The sequence below is a fragment of the Stegodyphus dumicola genome, chromosome 4 (assembly GCF_044657685.1).
Source record: "Stegodyphus dumicola isolate Sdum_Otavi_A_Nest chromosome 4, ASM4465768v1".
NCBI lineage: Eukaryota > Metazoa > Arthropoda > Arachnida > Araneae > Eresidae > Stegodyphus > Stegodyphus dumicola.
This window is the reverse complement of record NC_140771.1, coordinates 235,891,766-235,904,046: the sequence shown is the minus strand read 5'-3', so window position 1 is coordinate 235,904,046 and position 12,281 is coordinate 235,891,766. Positions and strand designations below refer to the sequence as shown.

General features: G+C 34.2%; 1 protein-coding gene across 1 annotated transcript in view; it reads right to left on the bottom strand.

The window, feature by feature from the left end:
• Positions 1 to 12,281, bottom strand: part of LOC118189397 (pancreatic lipase-related protein 2-like) — a 34,376-nt gene that overhangs the window by 487 nt on the left and 21,608 nt on the right. Inside the window, exons 6-9 of the mRNA XM_085814413.1 lie at positions 11,341 to 11,461; positions 9,939 to 9,943; positions 9,769 to 9,882; positions 6,322 to 6,591 (exon numbers count right to left, since the gene is read on the bottom strand). Coding sequence (XP_085670539.1) covers positions 6,322 to 6,591; positions 9,769 to 9,882; positions 9,939 to 9,943; positions 11,341 to 11,461 — 510 coding nt within the window. The remainder of the gene's footprint in view (positions 1 to 6,321; positions 6,592 to 9,768; positions 9,883 to 9,938; positions 9,944 to 11,340; positions 11,462 to 12,281) is intronic.

The following is a 12,281-nucleotide window of genomic DNA, read 5'->3' as shown; positions in this document are numbered from 1 at the left end:
TTCGTACCTATCGATTGCTAGTTGAATGTGCTTGCAATTTTACCACGAAGGTAGGCGGTAAGAAGTGAGATAATATCGCATGTTCTCTCCCACTTGAGGACGATTGAGGAGGCGAGAATCCAATCGCCAAATCCTCGTTGTTATCAATAATCCACAAGATTTTAGGCCCGACTGAGTTATACTGATTTTCTAGAGCTCGGAATTATGAGAAATGCGGAGAGCTCTTATGAGGAATCTTACTTCAAAGCCCCCGACTGCTTATCGCACATGCTTCTACTAACATCTGAAAAGGAGAGAGAGAATACCTTACAAAGCAACTTGTACATTCATTGGGTCTTTTTGAAGCAGGAGAAGTAAAAAATGTGCAATGCTGTCACTGAAACTCAAACCGTGGACCATCCAAATCATATCCTTCCGGTGAAGAATTATCGTCCACCACCTTTTAATTCTGGGGCCACTTGTAGGGTCTTTAGGATTTTTGAAGCCTGAGGAGTGACAAACATGCAATGCCTTCGCTGGGGATCGATACATGGACCCTGGACCTCTGGATACACGTCGAGGTCGAGTTTGATTCCAACTACAACACAAAGGCATGCGGAAAGAAAGGAGAAAGTACTTTATAAAACATATAAAGGACTTTTCTTTCTAATACGATTTCGTAAGTCTTTTACGTTTCTGTACTGTGAGGCGTATATACAGTGGATGGACAAAAATATGGAAACACCTTGTGAAATGCATGTTTGAAAAGAAAGATGGATTTTAATGAAATATGTAGGTGGTGCTGGTGTTTTTGACTACTGACGCACCTATACAACTTCGTAAATGTGCTAAACAGTTCAGTTGTTGTCGGAGTACTGTTATGTGAGGTTGTCATTGCTTTATGTCAGAGTTAACAGACTTCGAACGTGGGCAAAATGTTGGAGCACGTATGATAGGGGCATCCGTAAGCAAGGTAGCCGAGGTGTTTAGTGTTTCAAGAGGTACTGTATCGAAGATTTATTCCGCATATTTGAAAAGCGGAAAAACATCATCTGCTAAATCACAGCGCGGACGAAAGTGTGTCCTGAGTGATCGTGACAGACGATCATTAAGAGCAATTGTGACGAAAAATAAGAAGACCACAGCTGCAAAAGTTACTGCTGAAATGAATGCTGTGTTACCGAACCCTGTGAGTACCAAAACAATTAGAAGGGAGCTTCATAAACAGGGAATTACTGGCCGTGCTGCAATTGAGAAGCCACTCATCAGTGATGCTAATGCCTGTAACAGGAAAAGGTGGTGTTTAAGTCATAAACCCTGGACTATAGAGCAGTGGAAGCAAGTAATATGGTCTGACGAGTCTTCTTGCACATTGTTTCCCACTTCTGGCCGAGTTTACGTCTGGAGAACGCCATCTAAAGCCTATAATACAGACTGCTTGTTGCCAAGAGTGAAACATGGTGGGGTTTCTGTTATGGTTTGGGCAGCCATATCGTGGTTCTCTGCTATCCCCATGATAACTGTGTCAGGGCACATGACTGCCAAGACTTATGTGAACATTTTGGCCGATCAAGTTCATCCCATGGTACAAACTTTGTTCCCCGATAGTGATGATGGCTTCCAAGACGACAAAGCCCCTGTTCACACAGCTCATATTGTCCAGGACTGGTTTTCTGAGCACGAGGATGAGTTGTCCCATCTCCCCTGGCCACCACAGTCACCAGACCTGAATATTATCGAACCTTTGTGGTCTACATTGGAACCGAAAGTGCGTTCTCGTTATTCACCGCCAACATCGTTATCTGAACTTGCCACCGTTTTGCAGGAAGAATTGTATAATATTCCCTTGGCAAACATACAGGAACTGTATTTATCCATTCCGAGAAGACTGCAAGCTGTTTTGGATGCCAACGGGTTTCCTACACCATATTAAGCAAATAAACATGTTTTTTTAAAGGTGTTTCCATATTTTTGTCCAACCCCTGTAAATGCTCAGTATATAATTTCTAGATATGGGACATTCCAACGCTCGAGCCCTTGAATGTGGAAAAATATTTGAGATTAGAAAACTCGAATATTCGAGTCTTTTTCTCAGTTCAAATCTTCTGAAGTCTTGCTTAAAAACTTCCAACTAATTTAATTTATACATTAAAGAGATTCGATTTACTGGAGTACCAATAGAATATAAGAATTTAATTTAAAAAAAAAATAAGAACACTATTGTTGAAATTTAGTGGTAACTAGGTTATCAGTATCAATTGCATGGTGCCTTTTAGTGACTGTCTGCTATATTATTTTATAAACTGTATATATAAAAAGGTTTTGATTTTTATTTATTTTTTAGAATAAATTTAGTATTCTAAGATCAATGGTTATCTGTTGAAATAATAATTTCCACTCTATACTTCGGATGGATTACATATTCTGATAAAAATTTAAAACACATGTAAAACAGACATTTGTCAACCTGTAGACATTTGTAAAATATTTGAAGATCGAAATCATGTTTAGTCACATTATGTTGATAAAATGAATTTAAATATTCAAAAGTCCTAATTATATACTTCATTTATTAAATTTCATATGTATCTTCTTACTAAATACAGATGTATTTTTAAAAATTGTACACTTAAATTTAAATGAATTTTTTATTAAATACAGATTTTAGATTTTGCTTGAATTAAGAGCTTTTAGTATTAAATAAAGTTTTCTTGTCTTGAAAGGTCCGAATTATTGCAGCACATTTAAAGATGGAAATTCCAGAAAGTTTAGGATGAATTCATCTCATTTTTGATTTTTTCTTTCATCACTGGTATCGAATTGCCCTTTTTCGAGTTCAAATGTATTTGGATATATTTGGACTATCACAATGCCATTCAATTTCTTTAGATGTCGTTTATCTGTTTATTTACCTGTATTGAAATTTATGTTGGTTTTGAAACAAGCGCTTTATTAAATCTTACTCGTGCACTAGAAAAAGAAACAGCTTTTTCTAGTGAAACTTCATAGTAAATTGTACATTTTTTGCTTTAAAAATGATTGAATTATGTTGTTTTTATCTTCCGGTTAAGGGTTTTATGCCTTTAGTAAATCTGTATACAATATTTTTAGAATTATCAACAATTTTAAAATTGTTTAAGTGCCGCTAAGCCTTTTTGATGGCGGACATTGCTCTTGTTTACATTTAAAACAGCAGACTAGTGGATTTGTTGCCAATCTAGAGAAACTTAGCTTCGCAACAACAAAGATAACGCCTTCATTTATTATTTAAATCATGCTTAATCCTTTCTGGAATTTTTTCGAGGAAATAAGCGTTTAAGATTTACTTCGTAATTTGTATTACAGATATTCTGAATTTTTATGTATTTTTGCCTTCTCGCAAAGTGAGAATTGAATTAATTGAATGAGAAATACTCAATCGTCTGTGAAAAACTGTTTCTTTTTTGTTTTGATTGCTTAATTTCTTTTATACATCATTCTAGCTTTATTATAGTATTTGAATAGAACATGTGGCAACGATTAAATTCTTTAAATGATAAAAATTTTGTGCAATTTGAGTTATAATATGAACGAAATATAATACTGTTAAGTGAATCTAGCGCCAGAGTGTCGCTATGGTAAGCAAATACTAGAGTGAATTTTAAAGAATGCATTTATTTCATTGTGGTTTATGCGAGTAGATTTAATTCAATCCAATAAGTTTAAATGAAATGCAAGAAAAAATGCGTATAATTCAATATTCCGTACAAGGAAGTCATGTGGTGTACACATCAGATTTTTTTAAACTGGAATGAGCAAACGATTTATGGCATTCCGATTAATGAGAGTACGTTAAGGAAATATGCAATTCTTGATATGGAATAACAACGCATTTCAAATCTCAAAATGGGAATCGAAGCCTTCCTGCAATTATCTATAATGCAAATGTAGATTATCACTTTGAAGTCTAATCAAGGAATATAATACACTAAAATGGCGAGATATTTCGTTTGAATGTCAGAAAGATGCTTAAGATATTTATGATTCATGCATTTTATTAGGTTATTTAATTTAATGTCATTAAACAATGATGTAACTATCATTTAGTGAGTTTATTGAGTATAAGAACCATCAAACATCCTTCTGATAAATTAATAAAAAAATTACACCACAAACTAGAAATTACGAATGTATGATAAGTAGCATACATCGCAAGTTTAACTTCCGAATTAGATAACTTTTTTCTACAACACGGTTCTCAGTTTGCTTGCATATTTACTTTTTTCAATAAGAAAGGATTCAAGAGTTTTCGTACGTAAATAAATACAATTCTAATCTTTAATAGCAAAGACAACCTTTTCACATGTTGTATCTGAATAAGGTAAATTTTGTTATGCTCTTAAAAAGGGCTTCGGAAGTTCCGAAACCGAAATTGGAAGGCTATCTTCAATTTAATTAATTTATAGCATTTGGCTTTTATAGCATCCATTTCATTTCTTTTATGAAGAAATTTAATATTTCTTTCGATTTCTTCAGAAATTTTAAACTTAATTTGATCTCGAATTTTGAATTAGTCTTTGAGAAAATACATGCCTTATTTTTTACAACTACGTACAATTGACAACACGTTTTTGCTAATGCAAATTCATGATTCACAGATAATTTAGATGCTTTATTGCAAAGAAATTATGTTGGTAATTTTAGACTACTATTCTGAGGCGACATAATTCACGAACTTAAATATCACAACTCGCAAGAAACTTCGCCATAAAAACAACCAAACGGAACATACAGGTAAACAAACCCTTCACTGCAGGTGGGTTGGAAAGGCAAGGACCAGAATTTACTTTACTACAATTGGTTAATCTTTAAAATTAACAAGAGCATCAGCTTACGTGATAAGTGGTGTCATGAACCTTTTGCCAGTCGTCGGAGGATTATGTTGATTCCATTTTACTTATCATTTTCCCTCAGTGAAACCCGTCGTTTTTCGGCACTTTCCTTAGAAACTGAGCAGAAACCGTGCTATTGGTATTAGCTCCAATATCGAATATCTAAAATATCGAATATCTATGTTTCTTTTAATTTGACTTGAAAACATTTCAGGTCAGAAACCAGAAAAGATAATTTGATTTGAAACAATAAAATCAGAAAAGCATTTTCTGATTTTAATCGCTTACTTTGAAAATGACAAACCCTATAATAATTTCATCTCCTTCAATAATTGGCGTAGCATTATGAAGTACTGCTGCCTGATTATGCATCAACTATAACCATACGATTACATATGTCTATGGACGAAAAAACTAAACTTATACGCAGAATAATATTTTTTTAATTCTTTCACTAGCTGGCAACTATTTGCTTGTTTCGCTCATCAAGCACCACAAATGCCAATTCTGCATAATGGCAAAATTTCCTAAAACAGGCGCCACCTTAACCTTAAACGGTTATAACTTTACTTTCTAAATTATTTCTCTAATTCTTAAGGTAATCAAAAATTTATTTCAGGATTTTTCTCTAAGAAGAGACAGAAAGGCGTATGAGTTTCATATTAATATTGTAATAAAAAGATAAACGAAAATAAAACTAGCGAAAATAACTCTTTCCTTATTATTTGAGGCATCCACAAATATTGCTACAAAGTTAAACAGAATTTTTAAAGCTTTAAAATTTGTGCTCTTGCACAAATTGAAAATTTAGTTACAGACGCCCCCCCCCCTTTTTTTCGGAAGAGTAGGTAATAATAACTTTAACAATGTAAGATACTTACATTATCAACTCAGATATGTTATTCGTTGGTATGAATACTTCAACAGCTTGCAGTCGCTAATTTAGATAAAAAAATGCAGGCTCAAATTTAGATCCAAATCATCTCAGCAATCATTAATTTTAATTTTAAGAAAGTATAACTCTGTTGAAAAAGCTGCAACTAATGATGCTCCTTTGTAGTTATCCGAAGAAACATATCTCTAGATGACATTTTTTACTTTCGACTCCAAAGAGAAGTCGCTGTTATGAATATCATAATTGATTTTTCGATGCATTCTTTTCTTGTATTCACATAATAAATATTATGAGCATAAAATAACTTGGATTGTGTCCCAAATAATTGTCTTAAGTGCACAAGTTTGCCTTAACTATTTAGATGTGAACACTCTTATTTTGCGCATTCTTTATTATACGCATTTTCTTCAAATCTGTTTGCTATGGAAAAAAATATATTTAAAAATAAATACATAAACTTGTGACAACGCTTGTTGACTATACTGCCATGCTAATTAAACAGAGCTCTTAAGTGTCTTAAGCATTTAAGAGATCAATTTAATAGAAATCATATCAAATTCTGAAAGTTTTAATTACCCATATATGGACATGTCAGAGTTGTATCCACATAATATCTCTTTTTCTTGTCATTTCTGAAAGCACCAGGTGAATATTTATCAAAATCAAGTCCCATAATGGCACATTTTTGGCCTTGTCTCCCACAGCTGCTGCATTTTCCACTCACGAAATCTTCGTAATTATCGCATTCAACTCCAACAAACTGATTACCCTTGGGATTAATCGATACTTTGAAATACTGCAGGCACTGGAGGTGAGAACAAATTTGTGGAAGCAGACTTGCAATAGCTGGAAAATGAATAAATAAATACTTATAAATATAAATAAAATGTTTAATAATTCTTGCTGAAAATCGTGTACGCAAGAAAAAAGGTGATGAAAATCTCAGAAACGCTTGAAATATTCATATTTTAATGAATTTGTAATAGAGCCAAAATTCATAACACCATGCGGACGGAGTTTAAGAATCTTTATCCGGCTTCATCCCATGGTGATCGTCCTTTGTAAGAATTTCTTTGTAAGTTCAAGGACAGAGGGAAAACTTTGGCAATACATTTTAGGTGTTTGTTGTGCAGTTTCTAAACGTTCTGGAAATGTCTAACAGGAATGATTTTTATGCGGAACTCAGTGTCAGTTGTATTTTATTCGTGACATTAATGGACATCATAAAGTGCTACGGTGGTAACAGTGGCACAGCAGGCTTTGGGCATCTGGGTGAAGAAACGCCCCTAACTACCAGTGCTCTCCATATCGTTAGACAGTTTATTAACCTTTTCTTTGATATCTCTGACGTGAGGCAGCCGTAATGCTCCGCCGTCTATTTTCATAGGCATGTTATAAAAATTTCTTTGGATTTCTATATACTTTCTACGCAGATTTATGCGTGGCGTGTGCCCAAGACTGTATTTTGGGCTAGTGAGCATTCCTTTTGTTTCTGGTCTTGAAACAGAAAGCTTATACTCCTTGACTCAGCGAACCATGCTAACTAATACCTTTTGGCCATTTGTCTCACATATAGTTCAACGGTGCATCTTATTTAAAAAGTAAGAATTATTTCTGCGTTAGCAAACAGGTTGAGTAAAGGATCTACTCGTATTACCCTTCGGTAAACTAAGAACTACTTCATTTTATTCAGATCAAACAATAATGTGTAAATTAAATCATGAATGGTAGCGTAATGCTCCATGCTTTCCGGTATGTCTTTATAGAAAGCAGTTTTCTTTTGAATGTGGTTGAACAACGATCGTACAGATATTTCACAAATTGTTGCTGAACAATTTTACTACAGAAAGTAAGAAGATGGTAACATGGTCTGTGTTGCTCTTACATCTGTTTTAATTGTATATCCTGCCTACCTTTTATCCGAGAAGTTTAACGCAGGTGCCCAATTAGATTATGTCATACCTGCTTTAATGTGACTGTATTCTTGATTGTCGTATGATCAACGCCTCATAATACGTAGAAAAAAATTTGGTCTCAAATTCCAATGACATGTGTGATGGCAAGTTCTCACCTTTTTTCAATCCGAATTCCTTTTCGACAGAGGCAACGGACGTTTGCAACAGAAACTATAAATAGATCGGGTTGAAAGTCACTCCCTCGCTTCACCTTATATTGTGTTCTGCGGAAGAGAGAATGAGATCTGCAAAGACAAGTCGGTAATTTTCCTCTTCTTGCTTCGTCATGAAATTCTTCTTTCGTGCCTGTGGTAAGACACGATAATACTGTTAGAATACACAGTTATTTCTCTTCTTAATTTACTCCTATGGTCTACTGATACGAAGCCAGACGATATTAATTAGCGCATGTTTTGTCTCCCGATCAAGAGTTTTCTTACAGGGGCCATGCTGTCAAGCCATGTCGGCGGATATTTCCTCGTGCTACTACAGGTGACCATATCCTTCATAGCTACAAGAGAATGAATAGCTAGATAATTTTCGCTCTCTCATCATGTTCTAAATTCTCTTGCTAACATAGCATCGAAACATTAGGTGCGTATTTAGTGATGTAATCAAGTTTCTCATTTTGACTTTATGTGTGTTGCTCGGGGATAAATTCGCGAAAGCCATTGTGACCGAAATTAAGATTTCTTGTAATGTCAATATTTCTGCCGCAGTTCTAGAATTGAAGTAAAACTAGTTTTTCACAGTTAAAATTTGTATTGAGCGTGTTTTGGTACTATACATGGGTAATTCCATTTCATTTATTCATCTCAACATATAAACGTTTGGCACCATATTACTTTATCTATAACAACATGGCCATCCATCTCTTTAATTTCCATGAATTATACTCGTATCCTCTATCCAAGTCCTCATCCTTACAATCCGTAGGTGCTTATGCAACCACAGTTTACCATAGCAAGTCTTTACTTTTGACGAATTAATTAGAGGAATAAAGTTGCATGCATCATGTATTACAATTCAATCAAGTTCTGTGTAGTATTTTGATATCAATGACACAACAATCGTGTTTGTACTTGTACGAAAGCATGTCTTCAGCAAAGTATGCGATAGAGACTAGAATTGAATGTCTGTTTTAATTTTATGCAGATGAAAAAGCCTCTTTTCAGTCCCCCTCTTATATAAGACCTTTTGTGGCATTTTTTTATGTTGAGAAAGTGTTACAACAACTTATACATAGAGAGATATAAGTTTAAAGTCGCTAGATGTCTAACTTGGTGAAACTTCAGATCCATCGATGATTTTACATTCTAAAAATGAAATCGTGGGGTAAACTTCGAATGGGAAGATTGCCAAAATTTGCAATATGAAAAAACTGAAAAACGAAACTTTATGCAAAGAGCATGAAGTGATAACTTTTGCATAAACAACTCTAGAGCAATAAATGTTTGCATCTATGCAAGATAATTATCTTATTATTTATTTTTTGCTACTCTTAGGTGAATGAATCACATACGTATTTGAATTACCTTAATAGTATTAAATCGTGCACATATCGTTCACATCATGCCCAAGGGTATTTTCATGCGGAATTTCACCAAGATCAACAGATATGTTCTGAACGCATCCAAGTTTTGTCAAAAAGAGCTCTTACAAATTATCTCAGTTTCCACTGACATCTAGTGCACAAGCGCACTCTGATAATCCTATACGACAGAAGCATGACTTGTATACATGCACGCAGAAAACAAAATTGCTTTTTAACATGGTTTTTATGTATAATTGAGGCTGTTAATATAATTATGATATTACATAAATTCTTTATCTAATCCTAAACGATCACTTGGTAGCACGTCATTCAACTTGTAAACAAAATTATGATAAATAGTTATGCATTTCTTCATGAATTCCGGCTTTACGAATGCGATAGCGAGCGAGCTATTTCTTATAGCCAAATACTTCTTTAAATGAGCAGTTTTCTGCATGCAATGTAACACGCAGATATGTGTGTGTAAAAATAAGTTTGAAATATTTACATAATTTTATAAAAGAATTAACTCACCATATTTGAAATCTCCTTTTATAATGGATTCCAATAGATAAGGATAACAACTATACTGCCTGCGTCCATCATTCATATAAAAATTGTAGTCTCCGGCATCGTATGTTATTGCCACTGCAAAAATTAAAATCAATTAAGTAACAGACGGGTGATAAGATTGAACTCAATACGCAAACTATGAAGGAATTTTGAATAATAATTGTACATGAGAAAACATATAACGTTTGTGTTATTGCCTATAGAAATACACAGCGAAAATTTTGTAAACTTCTTTTTGAGTGTATGAAAGATATTTTGCCGTAGATTACCAGATTCGTACATATTTTTATAAACAATTTAGATGCTGATAACATTCGTTTCTCCTAGAAGGATATCATGCGTAATTTTAAGCAGAAATTTAGATTAAAGAAATGTGCTGACCATAAACTAAAGAATATTTTCAAGAAAATCATTGAGAATTATACTTTAAAAGTACCTGAGTCTTATTGTATGGAGGGGTTCGAATGGGAATTCGAAACAATAATACAGTAAGGGGATATATAATTTTGTTTATAGATAGATGACTTTAGTGCAGTTACATGTGAAATTGTTGTATTTTTCTGTGTAATGTAATGCGAAAAATCTTAAGGGAGAAGCTATGCCGTAAAAGTAAGAATATAGGGTAAGTACGTTTAACATCGAGTAAATGGGTATCTCAGTAATATGGCGAGATATCGCCAAGCTGACAAGCTGGATGTTTTTGACGACTTATTTTATCCTCAAATTTGTCGAGATACCGCCAAAAATTACCAAACTTGATGACCATTTAGCGATATTTAATCCACTCCCTGTATCACTGTAATATGTATTGAAATTGAATAAAGGTACCTGACCACTATGTTAGCTGTAACCGTAATTCCACCTTCGTATTGTTTTCTAGTAATTTTGAGAAGCAGAAAGTACTAGAAATATCTCTTCGGTCGGTTTAAAAAACTATATAAGGCCGAAAAGAGAGCATCTTCTCTTAGTTGCTTAGTTGTTGTTGAACTTAGTTGTTTAGTTGCTGTTGTTTAGTTTATGTAGATTGAATTAGCTTTCTGTTTAGATGCGTTTTGCATTGCGTTGTATTTAACGTTCTTGATAGTTTGAAATTTAACTACTGATCGTAGTGTGATACTATGGAAAATTCCACAGCTCTGAAATACTTCTTTTGATAAAAATTCATTTTATTTTGACCCGTGTGCATTCAGTCTATTACGAACCCGTACCCACGTAACAATATTTAGTGCTAACCACGTTTCGTGTAAAAAAGATGTAAGCCTTTTATGTTTCAGGTCATTAGCTTTAATTTCTAATTTTAAGATTGTCAGTGTACTGTGTAAGTCAGTTACTATGTAAATCACTGTAGGAGTCAATGTACATACTTAGCGCCGAGTTACTTATTTCTCTGGCACTTACTCCTTAGTTCTGTAGTCAATGTAAGTACTCACTGATTTTCGTACTCCTGATGCTAGATACTCTGTATCTAAACTAAGCTGTTATTTACATTAATCCAGTTAAATAAGAACTTCTATTTGTTTGTGATAAACTTACAGTTTGGTACACGGTTCAGCATCGCAGTGAACGACTTCCACAATTTCCGCATCAGTTGGATCCAATCTTCTGTCTATTGAAAGGCTTTCGTCTGCATATGAAGGTGCAGCTGGATCTAGCCCTGCAAATAATTAATACAAAGTTCATTAAATATTATTTATTTATAAGGAAAGAAATCAGACAAAATCAAGCCTTTAACTTTCCCATTTTTCATTTGAAGAGAAACACCAATAAAAATACAAAATTACAACAAGGTAAAAATAGATTTCTTAAAAAACCAATTCAGGGCCATCCTTCTGTCATTTGTGTGTAGATTTTACTCGCACTCTATATCATAAAAACTCTCATTTCGTTTATAACACAGTATTTATATTTATATTTATAGATGCACATGACTGATACAGTTAAGTTAAGGGTGCTCACGATGTCTGCAATTTACATGAATACTTTAAATTATTCCATCTTAATGAGAAAGTCTCAGGAATAACTACAACACTGACGTGCTGAGCAACTTCCGATCTAAGTTAGCCTAAAGACAACAAACGGAATATGTTGCTCAGAGGTAAAGCCATCTTCTTTTTACTGGCCACAATCTTAGGTCGGGGCCACGGACATTAATTGTCAAAGTCAAATTTCAAAGTTTACATTTGTACAATATACAGAGTTATTTGGATATATTGCATACGTTGAAGAAATACATCTGAAGTTATTATATTAAGATTTTCCAGAATAGTAAATTCAAGCGTCTAAAATTCAAGCTAGACTCATCACGTCGCTCAGACGGTATAGTGGTTAGGGAAGCCTGATTGTGATACCGAAGGGCCCGGGTTCGAATCTCGGAGGAGGCACGGGTGTAACATTGTCTGTACCTTCGTAGAAGACAAAAGTGACCCACCTATTGGGGAGCCTCCATAATAAAGTGACCACCACAACTGGCCTAC